General features: G+C 39.9%; 1 protein-coding gene across 4 annotated transcripts in view; it reads right to left on the bottom strand.

Moving 5' to 3' along the window:
- Nucleotides 1-18,245, bottom strand: part of ppp1r37 (protein phosphatase 1, regulatory subunit 37) — a 46,540-nt gene that overhangs the window by 12,580 nt on the left and 15,715 nt on the right. For all 4 annotated transcript variants that reach the window (XM_061681579.1, XM_061681578.1, XM_061681581.1 and 1 more), the window contains 4 exons: nucleotides 9,757-9,854; nucleotides 5,589-5,634; nucleotides 3,842-3,942; nucleotides 905-1,024 (listed from right to left, as the gene is read on the bottom strand). In XM_061681579.1, coding sequence (XP_061537563.1) covers nucleotides 905-1,024; nucleotides 3,842-3,942; nucleotides 5,589-5,634; nucleotides 9,757-9,854 — 365 coding nt within the window. The remainder of the gene's footprint in view (nucleotides 1-904; nucleotides 1,025-3,841; nucleotides 3,943-5,588; nucleotides 5,635-9,756; nucleotides 9,855-18,245) is intronic.

Genomic DNA, 18,245 nt, shown 5'->3' with positions numbered 1-18,245 from the left:
AAGCTGATGACACCAGCTTTTTCAGAAATTACCCTAAAATAAGAGTCATACTTAGAGAAGGACATATTACAATCTCTACTCACTGCACGCTTATTAGTGAACCTATGTCAGTCAAAACAACTGCACCATAATTTTTGCAAGAGCTGAATTCTTGATCCGGCTCTTGTACTCATTATACTGTATCTGGTGAGTACGCTGTGGAATGTAATGAGAGCAGTTTTATTTGAGATTTGACTCAAGTACTGTAAATAACTTAAAGCTTTTTCAGGGGAGAATTTCTTCATTACAACACAGTTATGACTAATAAGCTTCCTCATGCTCACAATCACATGAGGATTTTAGGGCTACTAAAACACTAATCATTTAATGACTGTGTCATTACACAGTGAATTCTGCTGCCACACACACGTAACTGACCTAAATCTTCGCTCGTATAAAGAATAAATTGCAGTGTGAAATCTGCTTTGGCAAAGTCGTTAAAATGCACCGTTCCTTCACATTTGATCAAACAAACAGAAAAGTCAAAAGTCCAATGGTTCTCAAAATAGTTAAATAGAACTGAACTGTACTTAAAAAATGTAGTACTTGAAAAGTAAAAAAAAATAATGTACTGGACTTAAAGAAAAGTTTAAAAAGGCTGTATTCAGAGCAGCCTACTGCAAGCTTCATTCTAAATATTGTATGTTTGATTGTATTTCACATTTTAAATGTTGTAAATTGCATTTTTATTTCATTCAGTGATTGTTTCATGAAACACTAGCTGTACTCGTATCACACTGTTCTTTGAGATAAATTTCATAACATCATGAAAACTGTAGAACGAGATACTATTAAATAAAACAGTGACTTGTGATCAATGTACAACACCCGGTCATCTAACGCTTCAGTGGAGGTCATCGCTCACCTTCCTCATCATGTGAGCGGCGGCCTGCCATCCCCGTGTGCCTATGTGCTTGTTGAAGGAGATGTTGAGGTGCGTGGCCGACTCGTAGTACTCAATCATGTCAAACAGAGCAGAGGCGCCCTGAGGAGCAGTGTCAGGGAACAAAAAGAAAAAGGGAAATGTTAACAATTAACCAACAGGGTGGCATTCGCCGAGTTTCCAGGATTTTGGAGGTTGATGACAGGTGCGGACAAAACACTAGCGGACCAAAATACAAAGGTTAGGATTGATGACAAGTTTAACTGTTTTTATACTTGGATTATTTTTACATCTTAGTCATTTTAAGTAAATACATTTCTCTATTTGGCAGCAGAGGGTGCAAGTAATTAAAAATTCTGACTACACTGTAAAACGATAACAAGTATTTGTTGATCTCATTAGTTTTCAAGCTAAACTGACTCAGAAATCAACCTTTCCATTTACTACCTACAAAAGCTTGTCTGCCCAACAAATTTATCTTGTTGTCCTAACTAAGATTTTCTAAATAGCACAACAAATATCGACTTTTGAGTCGATTTTTTGAGTGAAGTCAGGAGCCAATGGGAAACCCCCTAACATTACTGAAGTGTACATGCGCACACGGTCTGAACCCTTTTGAACTCGACCGAGCGGCGAACTCACCTTCTATTGAACCTGAGCCCTGTGATGGTAGTCCGTCAACAATTTCTTTACTGAAACCCCGAAGAAAACTTCACCAAACGTGGACAGTTGGATGTGAACTGAATTGTTTTGACCATTACGGATTTTCGCCTGGTCTACAGTTTGACTGTAGCGTTGGAACTTTCTTCTGGACAGAAGCAGGAGCGGACAACCATTTTGCTCTAGCAGGTAAGCTAACTAAGATATTTCCAACCCTTCACCTACTTCTATGGTAAGGTTTTATTTCAAAGCATCGGCCCAGCTCGTTCGACCCCCGCAAAAAGTAATGTTTGATACTGTTAAATGTTAATCATGTCTGAAATTCAGGTACAGACTTTCATCACTAAATGGCGCTATTTCAGACTGGCTTTTTTAATGCACGTTTGCCATAGTAAAGCTTATTACCCGTTTGGTAATGGGTTTAATGTTATCCATGTGTGGAGATATGATGTTAAGATTGACCAACAAACAAACTCCCATCCATGTAAGCTATGCAGGCGTCGTCATGCAGACATGACAGTGATGTAAATAAGGCTACGTTCAGACAGCAGGCTTTAATTTTTTAAATATAAACCTCCTCAGTGCAGTCCACATAATTTTATGGCGAGGATTGCAGTTCTCTATAACTCTCGCTCCCTTTTTTTCTGCTGAGAAGCAGCTGGGCATTGTTGGTGGGTGTTCAGGCATGGGGAGAACATGCAAACTCCACACAGGCGGGGGGCGGGGATTGAACCCCGGTCCTCAGAACTGTGAGGCTGACGTTCTAACCAGTCGTCCACCGTGCCGCCGGAAACCGGAGTACCCGGAGAAAACCCACACAGGCACAGGGAGAACATGCAAAGTCCACACCGGCGAGGCCAGATTTGAACCAGGGTCTTCAGAACTGTGAGGCAGATGTGCTAACCAGTCATCCACCGTGCCGCCAGCAAGACAATTTAGAGATTTAAAAATAAATAAAATAATCTTTAAATGTATTCTAAAATGCACAGGCAGCCAGTGGAGGGAGGCCAGGACTGGAGTTATGTGCTCCCTCTTACGTACTCCAGTAAGGAGGCAAGCAGCAGCATTTTGAGCCAACTGGAGACGTTTAAGGGAGGACTGGCTAAATCCAAAATAAAGGGAGGACTGGCTCTCCTCTGAAAAATAAAATGCATTACAGTAGTCCAGCCGAAATCAACAAACAACAACAACACACACAACACAATAACAACAATAACAAATAACAAAGGCATGAATAACTGTTTCTAAGTGCTCTTGTGTAAGGAAAGGTTTTACCTTTGTCAGTTGCCTAATGTTAAAGAAGCTGGATTTGACTACTGCGCCCATTTGCCGTTCCAATTTAAAATTACTGTCCACTGTCCAACCCAAGTTTGAAACTGTTGCCTTTGCGTATTGTGTCAAAGGGCCTAAGTCAACAAGTGAGGGTTTACAAGAGGCAGAAGAGAAATAAAAGCAAAGTAAACTAGACATGCTTCTGCTCAGGATCAAATTGCATTTGTCCCTGTGTTTTTACCGGGATGATACTGAGTATACATGTGTGTTCATCTTCAGGGTGGTTGAAAATGAGTCACATCCAATTCCTAAGCAGTCCACCCTGTCTGGTTCTAAAGGACGCCTTTCCAAAATGTACATCCTCACATATCACTTCTGAGACACCAACAGGAAGTGTCTCTCTCTTCCTCATCACACCATCTAAATCTGATGAACTCATCCTCTTCAATAGATTAATTTGCTATGCTGCCTTCCCCTTTCCTTATTCCCCCGCTTCTTATTTCAGTGGCACTCATCCATCTCAGGCTGAGGTGAGGTTATTTGGTGACTCATGCAGAGGCCTCATTCCCATTCGTGGGCCTTAGGCCTGCACTGGGTGAAGAGGGGCATTTGCATTTTCTGCTTCCGCTGAAAAGGTTACGACTGGTTTGCTGGCTGTCTGTGTTTATTTGCAGGGTAAAAGTTGGAAGGGCATCTGAAAAAAATAGCAAGCAGCAATTAAAGTGACTTTTTCCTGCCAGTGCAACCTCGGTCTGACTGCAAGCACAACTTGTTTCTGCGACAGAAAATAAACCTCACACTGTGTACAGTATATTTACTGTCTTGTGACAAGAACCATCCTTCAGGTCCACACTACAGTGCAGTCTCTTAACTGCCTGCAGCCTCATTGGTATTTACACAAGGGGGATGAGGTATAATCAGACATCCAGTGTCACACACTCGACATCTCAGTATATGTGTTAAGAAATAAAGATGTTTTATTCTTACGTCTTCATCTAAATTGGTCTGCTCCAGGTCTATCACTTTAAACTGGACTCTCTTCAAAACCTCTTCCAGGGACTCACATGCCTTGTAGTCCAACTTTTCACCTGCGCAAAAAACGAACAAGGTCAGTGTATCATTTTGCAAAGGGACAAAATCGTCTGACACCAGCAAATCATGTGGGACTTTATCTTAGTGAAACTACAGAGCCACAAATGGAATTCACTGCGACAAAGGTCTGGTTGCTCAGTAAAATATGAGCAATAGAATTCATAAAAATTGAAATTACACACACAATTTAATTTTACTAATCAGATGTCATCCTTCCTTTACCTCTCCATTTTGTCTGCCTATCAGGTGTCTTCAAAGGGTGATTAGTTTTACTTTATTTTAGTTTAAAAGTAGTTAACTTTTCTTTATACTTGAATTGACAACTACTTATATTGAAATGTCACTTCAATATTGTATATACAGTAGGGCTGCAGATTTTGAATATTTTTAGAGTTGATTATTCTACTGTCTGTCTCATCGATTAAATGGTTAAAAATCAATTTTTCCTTATTAAACAACAAAAATATGCATGTGAGATCCAAGTGTTATTGTTGTCCACTTAAGATTGCCTTCACCACATTTCACGCTACAATATCTGTGACTTTGTGTGTGTGTGGCTTAAAAAGTGGGGCCTGGCCAGGTGAGTGACGTGGGAGGCAGCAAATGAGAGTGTAGAGTTGGCTGTTGTGAGCTCAGGTTGGCAGCTGCCTGTTAATTGGCTAACCATTACCCACTCTGCGTGTTGATTGACTAAGTATCAGTTGAGCCGAGCAGCTCATGTATGAATGTGCTTATTACGTGTCTATTTTGTTATTGTTTGTTCAATACAGTGGCTGAAAGTGCACCGGTGGCTGTGTTTATCCTTGACAACTTGTGGGGGCATTACAATATGTTCTAACTAGCGTTGGTAGGCTATATTAAATTAGCTAATGTTGCTAAGGACCTCAGAACTGTGAGGAAGATGTGCTAACCAGTCGTCCACCATCGAATCGATTATCAAATTAATCAATAGCGATTTTTGATATTGGATTAGTTTAGAAAATTGTCCAAATCCTTAGACTTCCAGCCTAAATATTAAGTAAATATGAATAATTATAATAAAGTAAATATTAATAACTATTGTAAAAAATGAACAAGACTGATTATTTGTGCGTTTCATCAAAATAAGACATTTATAAACATATTTTACTTTGGAAAACAATTCTCAACATTTTTGCCGAATTTTTTACGTTACGGACCAAACCAGTAACTGAATCGTAATCAATGTAGGTTGGTACATATTCTGCACTGTCAATCTGAAATAATGTCCTATTTTTTAATAAAGGGATGGAAATCTTAAGTTTTTAAAAATCCAATTCATTGATTAATTGAAAAACAATAATCGACAGATGAAACAATTATTAAGCCTTAGTAGTAACAGTCTGTGTGGAAAAATAATTGTGACGCTTCAAGGACTGTTTTTTGTAATTGAATTATTCGAGTTATTGGAGTAATCATTTAAGCCGTAATGTACGGTCAATAAAGATTTTTATATTTTACATTATTTCCTATGGCAAAAAAAAAAAATTGGACGTCCAGTCGGGTCACAGAATGGATGTGTGTGGCTTTGGAGCTTTCACCGTAATGTCGAGGTTGTCAAATATAAATGCGTCATAAGTCATAAAGTGATATTATGACAGTCTGCATACTTTTAGGTGCTTACCTTTTAGATCCAAGCATTCGTTTCGCTGGGTCAGGTCTTTCAGTTCCTGCAATAATTTTTTACAAAAGCAGCGTAAGTGAGACAGAGTACTTTATGAAATCACATCCTGCGTTGCACATTTTGAAACATCTCCATACCACACAAGCCACTGATAAAAAACAAATCCAAACAAACTTCCTCTTATGTAATCCGAGACAGACATTTGCTTGATCTGGTGCTTTCCTGTTCTGTTTTTATACGTGCATGTCACTGTAAATGTTACTGGTTCCCCTCGTTAGCAGTCAGTGAACTCTATCATAGACTAGGTTGTCAGGTAGCGCAACGCACATCAAACAAAACTAATTTTTTCCTCCTGCCCTGGTGATACACTCAACCACGCAAACAGCGGGAGTGCTGCCCTCGAAACTATGTGCCAGAAAATAGTTGGCCCTCTATCCCACTCACCATGAACTCCATAACCTCTGCCCCATGCCACGCTGCCGGTAATTATCTGTGCCTGCCTGAACGTGCTGACGGCCTCCCTGCATGACTCAACAGGTCCTGATTAGCTTAGATGATGTCACGAAACAAATATCCAACGGCATATTAGACAGGAAATATAGAAAGGAAAATACATTAGGTCAATGACATATTACATGACCACCTAAATTATTAAATTAGCTAACAAGATGTCTGTGTAGTCATGGTAACATAGGTGTAAAGGCCAGCACAGTGGAAGTGATTCTCCAGCCATACATTTTCTATGCTGCTTATCCTCTTTGGGTGAGGGTGAGCCAAAGCCATAAGTCACAAAATTTATTATATTTTCCAGGTTTTTGTATAAAGCAGTCAACTCCTTAAAAGTGTGTGCATTAAGAATGTTAAAAAGCACGATGAAGAAGTCGACTTGTCTACACTTCTGTATAATACACTACGCGCCCACCACACATCATCAATGACTAAGTAGTATTTGATTTAGTATAGCTCTCACCCTGGTCAGGGTCACAGCGAGGTAGCTGACCCTAGACTGGTCGCCAGTCAATCACACGGCACATGTATAATAGATGTACAACCATTCGCACTCAGATTCACAGATTTAGACCAGCGGTCCAAAACCACCCGGTTGCTGAATGGTAACGGTCCGTGAGCCATGTTGTACCAAGCTGCACATAGATACTGAACAAAAACTATTTTATTGACCATCAGAGTCTGAAAGAAGTCTTATTTTTAAATATTAAGTGAATCCAGCTGTGCCTGTGTGATAAGTAAGCTCACAAGCAAGTAACAATGAGATAAATGTCTTTGGAGAGCTTCTTCGGTAAAGGCCAAACAAGGAGGAAGAGCCCAGAACTTCCAAGAAAAAGAAAGCTGCATTTAAGTACAATATCAGTAGTCTTGTTTAAAATGTGTTCATCGCTACAGGTGATTCTCCTGCGCCAAGCCTGCCCTAGCTAATATGTGCCGACAGGCTCATGAATGACGAAATGAAGGGTTTATAACGGCCCCAAAAAAGGCACTGACTGTTGTATTTTAATAACTTAATTTTACTTGTTGCTTGCTGTCAAAATATGGATTTATGTAAAACTGGTAATTGGCAAAAGGCTGGGAACAGTTAATTCGGATTACGATGATGGTTGAATTTATAAAGTGCATGCACTCAATGATGCCTCCAATTGCTTCAAGACACGATCAACCAACAGAATTAATCAACTGATTAATTTGCCCACAACTAGTTAGAATTATACTGAAAACACTGCCCGTAAAGTACAATGTTTTATAAAGTCAACAGTTTGGCACTGCAGCGATTCATTTATTACTGGTATATGAAACCTTGTTTCTCAATATGACAAAATGGAGGTGAACCAGCATTCAAGGGGGATTGTGTTCGACCTCAGAAGTGCCACTGTCTAGCTTACATATGATGCCTGTATATAAAATCATTTGTTCCTTTGGGATTCTTATAACAAGTTCCGCTGGTGGGAGTTGCAGTGGCAAAGGCATTCAACATGCAGCTGCTAAACAGTCATCCTTATAAACAGCTAGAGAGACAAACTTGCCTGAAATGCACATATCCTGTAGGGTGCCTGGCAAGCTGCTGCATGCATTACGTAGTCTTAAGAAAGCGGATGGGTCTGATAAGAGGACTGTACTCTGCTTCCAAAAACCCTACAACCAACAGTTCTGTCTGTCTTGTTTACATGGCTGCTTACTGAAGTCATGACTCAGCACAAAAAAAAAAAAAAAAAGCTGTTTGGAAGAAATGTCAAACATCACAAATATGACTAATAAAAAAAAAGAGCGCATAATAAAAAAAATTAAATAAAGGTAAAACTGCAGAAATGATTCCTCATAAGATGACAGGAAGACGGGAATAAAGGAGGGGCTGGTGATACGGGCCGCCATACTGGGCCAGTGGAAATGTACCCAGACCATAAAGTGAAAGCCTGAGCATCAGCTTAGCAGTGCAATGAGTTTTTCCTCAAGTAGCTGTGATGTTAACTCTCAGCTGACCAGGCGTGCAGGTATTCCTTTGCTGAGTCTCTCGACCTACCCGTACCTGTCTAAAACTCGTTCCCACTGAGGTACAGACCTTGTAACCTGATGTGGGTAGTAATGCGCTCCATTTACTTTAACTTAACCCATTTTTGGGATAAATTGTACTTGTCAGAGTAGTTTTACTGCAAAATACTTTTTACTTTTACTTTAATATTTTTGTTAAGAATAAACTATTTTTATTCTGTTACAATACAACAACTTTTATTTTTATTAATCTATTATTGCTTGTGCGATCTACGTTTTGCTTTGTTGGAGACTTGCCTTGGGCATTGTCTGTTTCACCAATGCAACAGAACTACTAAGGACATTGACTTCATTTGCCCAATGAAACGGAGCCAGGCAGTCACATGGCCATACATTATGTCCCCGCGGCCTCACACAGAAGCAAAGTTAAAAAAGAGCAACATAATCCCCGCTTTGTGACCCTGCTGTGAGTGAGTGTAAACAAAAACTTAATTTAAAATAATTTGCCTTAATTTTTTGTCATTAAAGATAACATTTATTACAGTTTCAGTTAAATTGATATTGTTTGGCAATGTCTGAATTTGCACATTACCTTTTTATGTTGTCTAGTTGACCTTCATGCTTTCTTTTAAAAATAAATTAATTAAAAGATACTCACCAGTTACTTAGTACTTGAATAGTCCCCCCCCCCCCCCCCACACTTACTTACACATACTTTTACTCAGGTAATTTTTGAAAGACTAAGTTTTACTTTTAAAGTAACACTAATCTAACGAGTACAATTCGTGGCTACTCTACCCACCTCTGCTTGTAACTAAGGCAGAAAGTGCAAAAAAAAAAAAAAAAACACTGATTCAAACCCACAGTGATCATGTCTGCAAATTTCACGTACAAAGGCAATCCTCGCCCCACTGGATTTGAGGAGCTGCTCCTACAGAGGGATTATGGGACACATGACTGCTGGCTAAACCACAAGACAAGGCTGCAAAAGGAAAGCAGAGACAAGAAACAGTCTTTCTGCTGGGGTATCAGTGCCGTATCTAATGGTAAATAAATCACAACAGGGAAGAAAGGTTTTGTGTTAATTTTACAAGTATAATTTGCAACAGATTTTTGTTTCCTTCCTGGTTGTAGTGTAGAATCCAGGATGTCCACAGCTGGACATGTAAATGGCTCATTTGGTCTTTTAATCGCCTCCAGTCTGAACAAAACAGCCTCAAAGCAAGACATGTTGTCGTGGTTTTGGGAGACGGCGGGAATGGGTCAAATTTGTGCAGTTATGTGGTTCCTGTGGCTGGTCGAGGCATCTGCACATCGACTGGAGCTCTCAGAGCCAAGTCTTGCTGACACCCACGCCGGTAAGCAGCAGCAGCAGTTGCTAGCTTCAGGACAGCAGAGTCAGCAGGAACATGGACTGCAGTAAATTGCAATTATTTACATCAAATTAGAGAGCAAATGGAAGAAAAAAAAGAAAAAGGAGTTCAGCCAGCTGGGGGTGTGATTACATTCAAGGAGGCATGTGACATAATTCCCAGTTGCTATTCATCTGTGTGCTTAAGCAATGTGTTTTATCTTAACATATCAGTAAGTGCGCGCGCGTGTGTGTGTGTTTGTGTATGTGTGTGTGTGTGTGTTGGGGATCTTATTTTTGTGGTGAACTGTGCCTCACCTGAATCTGTTTCAACACTTTGGGAATGGGTTTACAGTTGAGCTTCTGACAGGCCTGTTTATACGAAGACAGGATGTCGTCCACCGTCACATTCTGAGCTGGTAATGCACAAAATAATACAATTTAGATTTAGTTTACATTGAAGTGTGAAAAGTTAAGAGTTTCCATACATCAAACCTCTCTACCAGAGACACATACCTGTACAGTCCACTCCAAAACTATTGGAACGGCAAGGTCAATTCCTTTGTTTTTGTTGTATACTGAAGACATTTGGGTTTCAGATCAAAAGATGAATATGAGACAAAAGTCAGAATTCCAGCTTTTATTTAATGGTATTTACATCTAGATGTGTTAATTCAGGACAGAACCGCTTTTTTTTTTTAAGCCAACCACTTTTCATGTAAGCAAAAGTATTAGAAAATACATTATTAAATTGACTTGCGTGAATAACATTTAATATTTGGCTGTATAACCCTTATTTGCAATAACTGATATCCATGCTCTATTGGGTTAAGGTCTGGTAATTGATGTGGCCAGTCTAAGACCTTCCACTTTTTCCCCCTGATGAAGTCCTTTGTTGTGTTGGCAGTGTGTTTTGGGTCATTGTCTTGTTGCATGATGAAGCTTCTCCGGATAGGTTTGGAGGCATTTTTCCGTAAATTGCCAGACAAAATGGTTTTGTAGATTTCAGAATTCATTCTGCTGCTACCATCATGAGTTACATCTTCAATAAAGACGAGTCAGCCTGTTCCAGAAGCAGCCATGCAAGCCCAAAGCCATGACATTACCTCCACCATGCGTCAAAGATGAGCTTGTGTGTTTTGGATCATGAGCAGATCCTTTCTTTCTCCATACTTTGGCCTTTCCAGCACTTTGGTAGAGGTTAATCTTGGTCTCATCAGTCCATAAAACATTGTTCCAAAACTTTCGTGGCTCATCTCTGTACTTCGATGCAAAATCCAATCTGGCCTTCCGATTGTTTTTGCTGAGGATTGCTTTGCATCTTGTGGTATTGCCTGTGTATATCTTCTCTCAAGTCTTCTTCTTCTCCCTTGGCCGACCTGTCTGCTGTTCAGTACACCAGTCGTTTAATTATTTTTCAGGAGATTCCAAATTGTTGTGTTGGCTATGCACAATGTTTGTGCAATAGCTCTGATCGATTTTCCCTCTTCTCTCAGCTCCAAAATGGTTTCTCTTTCTTCCAAAGACAGCTCTCTGGTCTTCATGTTTGCTGAACAGCGAGTTTTCACAGGTGAAAACCAAAGCCAAAAACAAGCACTAATGCTTAAGCAATCAATCGAAAAGGCAAAAGGCAACACCTGAGCAACTAAAAACACCCATCAGTCACATGTTCTAATACTTTTGCTCACTTGAAAAGTGGGTGGGTTCAAACAAAAGGTGCTCTGCCCTAAGTTGTTTAACACATCTAGATGTAAATACCATGAAATAAAAGCTGGAATTTTGAACTTTTGTCTCATATTCATATTTTGATTAGAAACCCAAATGTCTTCAGTATATAACAAAAACAAAGGATTTGACCTAATCGTTCCAATACTTTTGGAGGGAACTGTATACAATGGCCATTTACTAAAGACAAACATCTACCAAAAGACTGATATGTTTGCCATGAAGATTGTTTTCACATGCATGTAACTGGCCTCCTGTCTTAAATGACAAAAGCGGCATGACAAAATCTAAACCGTTTTACATAAATTGGGAGAATATTACAGATCTTTAAAAATATTTCAAGACGTATAAATTCAGATGCAGATTTAGCTCACCCCAAGAGCAGCTTCATTTATATTCATTTTCCATTACTAAAGGCACACTGACAACAATGTTAGGTATTTACTATCGATTATGTGCATGTGAGGTTCAGGCATTTGTTTTTGTCCACTTGGCATTTGCATCATCATGTTCTACTGTACTTTGACTGAGGCGTGTATGGCTTTATACCCACATACTAAAGAGGCCTGGGTTGGATATGAAAAAATAAAATTGTAATTGTACTGTTTACATTGACAACAAAATTCAGATACAGTGGCTGAAATAAGTATTTAACATGTCCCCATTTTTCTCACTAAATACAGACCCTTTCCAAAAACTTAGAATATCATGGAAAACTTTGTTTATTTCCAAAATTCCATTGAAACAGTTTAACTTTCATTGATTATCGATTCAGGGCCCACAATTTAAACAATTTCAAGTATTTATTTATTTTTTTACATAATTTTAGACAAAAGTTAAAACACCAATGACCTCTAGGGGGCATTCAAGGATTGGCCGCTAACATATGTTTAGGTCAAATGAACATTACAACTGACAGAAAGAATGGGTGCTAACTTACTGCAATTAAATTACTTAAATAAATACTCTTAATGACATGCTTACTCTAACTTTCTCACAGTCCCAGCTATATAGACGGGTGTTGTCCAGAGTTTGAGTCCGTTTGACCCCCCCCGCTGTATTGCTTCAACAAGTCATGCTCCTCGTGTACATTCTTCAGGTGCTCGATCAAATTTGTGTTGAAGCATTTAGATGACGTTCCCCACGACGTACTTCAGTTGTGCTAAGACTGCAAATAACTTACGTGTTGTTTGTATGAGACACCGGAAAATAGTCCCATACCGACGACGTGTTTTTTCATCGACAAGATTGAAAAAACTTTATTGGCCGTCAGATAGTTACAGTACTGCGCAACAAGACACATGACAAGGCTAAAAATAAACTAGCTTTTGGACTCATACGCGACGAAGATGTCTTGTGCGGAGCCGATTGATGAGGTCATTGATCGGATTGGCGACTTATGACATGAAAGCCGAGCAGCATAAAATGCTCATTATTGGCCGATACCGATAATGCCGATCAGATCGGTGTAAAGTCTATTTTTAAACTGAGTGTCACACACTAATCATCTACTAAACTCAAAGCACCTACACAGGTTTCCCAAGGTGTCATTAAATTGCTTCAGTTTGGTTCAATCTGGGGAAGACTGCAGACTTGACAACTGGCCTGAAGACCATCATTGATAAACTCCATAGGATAGGTAAGCCACAAAGGTTAATAGTTAAGGAGGCTGGCTGTTCACAGAGTGCAGTGTCCAAGCATATCAATGAAAAGTCTAGTTGAAGGACAAAATGTGGCAGGAGAAGATACATCAGCAAAAGAGATAACTATGGGCTTCAGTGGATTATCAAACAGAGAAGATTCAAGAATCGAGCAGAGATCCAGAAAGAGTTGAATGAGGCGGGAGTCACAGCGTCAAAAACCACCACATTCAGACGCATCTGGGAGATGGGTTACAACTGTCGGGTTCCTCGAGTCAAGTCACTTCTGAGCCAACGTAGGAAGCGTCTCAACTGCGCCAAAGAGAAGAAGTACTGAACTGTTGGCCAGTGGTCCAAGGTCCTCTTTTCCGATAAAGGTGTGCCTTTCATTCGGGAATCAAAGTCCAAGGGTTTGGAGGAAGACAGGTGAGGAACTGAACCCAAGCTGCTTGCGTCAGTCATGATTTGGGGTGCAATGTCCAGTACAAGTTTTGGTAAACTCTGCTTTCTTATATCATATATATATATATATATATATATATATATATATATATATATATATATATATCTTTCTTATATCCAAGGTCACTGTACTTTCTTTGTATGTATGGATTACTTGGGTTGTTCCCAACATCTGGTGAAACATTCATGTCAATAGCACCTTTGAAAATATATTTAGTGAGAAAAATGGTGACGTGTTAAATACTTATTTCAGCCGCTGTACGACAGATTGGGGGGGATGGGAATTGATCTACAGTGTGTGAACACAGTCTAAAAGTTTAGAGTTGCCTGGCTGTTAACTGTCTGTGTCTTGAGTTGCCCCAACTTAGGCCTTCTACAGAAATTTGGTGCGTGCAACTGTCGGTGTGGAAAATTATCCCTGTGAAACATCAAGTGCAGATATTTTGCTTTAACCATATTTCAATTGAATTATTTGGGCTAGCTGTTAACTGTTTCAACCCTACTGCTGAGTATTATTATCTTTATAAATGTTTAACGTAGCTCTCTCTGAATCTCATATTGGGCAGGTGAATCAAAGGAATAACATTCAGTTTTAGTGTGACTCAGTATAAGAATGTACGACAGTATTTTTATTAATAGGCTACAGTATGGCTTTGTTGAGGCATAAATGTTTGGACAATAATGGTGGTGATGGGCGGGAGGGGGGGGTTCAGAAAAGACAAGTTTAAATCCACCACTTCAGAGCTGTAGTCATGATGGTACAACTCCCTGACTCATGCTGTCAAATCATTGTGTTTCCTCCATTGTTTTATTTTTGTGCTCTGTAGTTCTGTGAGCTATGATTGCGGCACAGTTGGAAAAAAAGAAGAAGAAAAAAAACATTACAAATGAGCTTAGGCTGGAACATAGAGAATTGTAAGACTAACACTTTTGAAGAATGTCGGCAGAATTAGTGCTCTCTTGACCATAAAGGATCAGAAACTGGAACCTTTTTTAGAGTTTCCCAAAGTCCTCTAAGAAGAAAGTATTGTATTGTGTGTGTGGGGGAGGTTAGTCATTGCTCGTATCCCAGTCTATGCTGGGGCTAAATCCAATCAGCTGACTTGGAAACATTCAAACTTTCTGCTTTGGTTGAGAGGAGGTGGCAGAAAGAACAGAAAAGACAAAAAAAATATGATAGGTATCTTGCAATATGGATTAGTTGGAAATACCATGATGCACTGAATGACTGTGGTTAAGACAAACATGCCTGCTGCTTGTGTGACAGCTCTACTTTCAGTGGCAGTCAGCATTTTGCATCGTCTCGCCATGGTGAGACTTTGTCTGCCCCAACTTAGTCTACTCCATCTCCTTTCCACTGTTTTCCTGACAGTGCTATCTGTCATTCTACTCATTCGAAGTTCAACCACTTAAAGCTGAAACCAAAGAGCAGTCAAGACCTAGAACAAACACAAAGCTGTAGTCATGATGAATGGGTCGGCAAACTCGAGACAACCAAGTTTGCAAGAGTTTCATCAAAAACACGCAAGACGATGTACAGTTAAGAGTTTCATGTTTTATGGCGAGTCATGAAACTGCTGCCATGCTGACAAAAACCTTTTTTTTTGCACTTTAGCATCACCCATCTGTCTAGTATAGTATATAAATGGTATACCCTCACAATACTGCAACTCGTTCGTTGCGCCCGCTATACCGCAGATTTTTAAGTGATCGTTTTTTATGGAGTTGAGCGCCTTCTGTGTAGGACCACATTGTGTCGCAACACACAGCACAGAGGCCTACTGGTTGAGATGCAGTGGATTCAAACCAAAAAGAAGAGGACACGACTTTAGTGTCATGCGGTACCAGGTTTTGCCGTTTTAATATTTCTACAGAGCAGAGAGAATATATCCCTGTGAGCATTGTTGTATGCTGTTTGTATGTGTTACTGCTCCGTGTGTGTTAAAGAAGCAGTTGTTTGAAGGTTTATAACTACCATTACATCTATGCTAATTTCCATTAGTACATCTATGGTGTGTCAAATAATATTTTATGTTAGCATTAAACTAGTTGAATCTTATTCAACATAATTTTATGGATTGGTTGAATATTTTGGTGTTTAAACATACAACAAAAATTCAATTGGGAGTGATAAACTGCTGAAAGCAAGCCCCCTTTGCTTCTTATTTTGATAACCTTTTGGCCTCTAATGCAACTGTCTTCAGTTCCTGCTTGTTCTTGGGGTATATTCCCTTCAGTTTTGTCTTTAGCAAGTGAAATAAATGCATGCTCAATCAGATTCAGGTCAGGTGATGGACTTAGCCAGTGCATAACATTCCATTTTCTTTGCCTTAAAAACTCTTTTGTTGCTTTCACAGTATGCTTTGAGTCATTGTCCACCTGCACTTGTGAAGCGCCGTACAAAAAATTTTTTTCCTTGGTGAAACCCTTCCCAACAGTTTGCCAGCTCAAGAACACCAGGAGGTAGGTATATGTGTGTCAAAGACAACAATCAAGAGAAGACTTCACCAGAGTGAATACAGAGGCTTCACCACAAGATGTAAACCATTGGTGAGCCACAAAATCAGGAAGGCCAAATTAAACAACAACAACAACAACCAAAAAAAAAACAACAACAAAAAAGCCTGACAGTTCAGGAACAACCTCCTATGGACAGACAAATAACTTGTATGAGAGTGATGGGAAGATAAGAGTATATATAGAGTATAGAGAAGGAAAGGAACTGCTCATGATTCAAATATACCACCTCATCAGTGATGCATGGTGGTGGTAGTGTCATGGCCTTTGGCATGTAGGCTGCACTAGAACTGGTTCCCTTTGTATTTATTGATTGATGACTGCTGACAAAAGCAGCAGGATGAGTTCTTAAGTGTTTCGGGCAATAGTACCATAATTTCTTGTGTATAATGTCCCCCCTTCCCCCTCCCAAAAAAAAAAAAAAAAAAAAAAAAGAAATCACCAAAAGTCAATATTGCATATCATACAAAGGTATCGTAAAAGTTATGCCTGGATCAGACTACAAGACAAATGTGGTCTTTCATGATGGCACTATGTCAGACTACTGCCAGCCATAAATTCAGGGCGGCGGGACCAGAATACCTTTCACGGGTCAATGTGACCGGATATACCCGTTACCATGGCGACGATAACAACAATGGATCGCGCCAATGTATTGTATTGTGTTGGGGGGAAAAAATAACAATAACAGGAAAAACATGGTGTCGTTAGCAGTACTAAGGAATGGGCGTGTGAATAAATGTTGACAATGGCACTAAAGTATGGTGACAATGGCGAGTAAGGGAGGCAACGTGCCGGTCGCAATTGCAATCCTATTGGTCGACGTCAAGGTGTGCTGTCGGAGAGCTGTCGTTACTATGTCACACTACACGTAAGATATCCCCCTCACCCCCCCCCAAAAAAAAAAAACACAAACAAACATGCCTTACTTTTCATTTTGGCGTCAAATCATTGGTCGTGGATTATGTCACACTACAGGAAGTTTTTTCGCCGACAAAATGTGTGGCCCGATCCGAGAAAATCAACCGCAATGGCGAGTCAATTTTGTGGGTGAGCATTACACTCAAGTGGGTATTATACACGAGAGATTACGGTATCTGCTCATATTCAGCCAAATGCTTCAGAACTCATTGGACGGCGCTTCACAGTGCAAAGGGACAATGAGCGGAAGTAGACTGCGAAAGCAACCAGTTTTTTAAGGCAAAGAGGTAGAACGTTATGTCAAGTCAATCACCTGACCTGAATCCGATTGAGCATGCATAACATTTTACTTGCTGGGGAAAAAAACTGAAGGGGAAAAAAAAAAATATTGTAATTCCTACACCGTTCACCTGATTTGGATGTCAATACAGTGGTCACCTGCATACTCTGTAGATTTCACTATTCGCAGTCCGGCCCTGTCCCTATCCTGCACGAATAGCAGGAGTCCACTGTACCTCAATGTAAAGCTGAAAGTCTGCAATTAAAGACCATCTTTTTTGTTTCATTTCAAATCCATTGTGGTGGCGTTTAGAGCCAAAAATCTGAGAATTGTGTCAATGTCCCACTTCCAACATTTATAGACCTGACTGTAAAGTTCAAGGACTCGTACAAATGGCTAAAATGACGATAAAACGTCTGCATCACGTCAAAACAGCAGACTTGCTGTCTTTTTGGGTATTATTGATCCCTTTTTCCTGCGTCCTAATGTCCGACTACAATGGGGCTAAATTAAAAAAAATAATAAGTGTGTCCGATTTTTCCAGTGTGAGTAGCCCATCAATTAAGTTTTATTCCACACTGTATACAAAGGTTGCACTGCATTTTCTCACAGTATTTTAAGTGTGCAGCCGTCTAAGATTGAATGGTACAGCGTGTCCTTTCCAGTGAACACCAAGTCCTTGGAATAGAGTTATTGTGAAGAGTTGAGATGGTGCAAGTGTGTGCAAACACTACCAAGGTGAAGGTGGGGTTTTGTCCGCTGGTGGTCTCATGCTTAACATACACCTTTTTTTTTACACACACATCTCATTGATTAGAGAAGAGGGTACAAGCTTGAGAGGGAGAGAGAACTTGAGTGTTCGAACCTTGTGAAGGGTCGGGTACTGATACAGTTTTAGTAGAAGCCAGATATAAAAAAAGATAAGAGTGCTTAGTCAGCTACAAACAGTCAAATACTTTGTAATAACTAGTCAGAGTTGCAGCCTGGCAGGACCAGTAAAATATGAGCTATGCTCTGTTATTTCTCTGTCTTTTGTTTTTCACCACTTCCTCCTGTGCTGCTGGTACATGCCCGGAGGGAGTGACGACGTGGAGAAGGGTAAATGGCTGCTCGAAACATCTTTGAAAATCATGCGTGGAGGAAGCAGAGAGGTGACGACAAATACAAAGGTATTTCCACATCGTGTAAAAGGTCTAGATGCTGTCAGTGTCTACCAAGATAAACTACAATCCCAGTTGAAGAGGCTTAAGCTCGGCTCAATT

The sequence above is a fragment of the Phycodurus eques genome, chromosome 7 (assembly GCF_024500275.1).
Source record: "Phycodurus eques isolate BA_2022a chromosome 7, UOR_Pequ_1.1, whole genome shotgun sequence".
NCBI lineage: Eukaryota > Metazoa > Chordata > Actinopteri > Syngnathiformes > Syngnathidae > Phycodurus > Phycodurus eques.
This window is presented reverse-complemented; position numbering and strand designations above follow the sequence as displayed.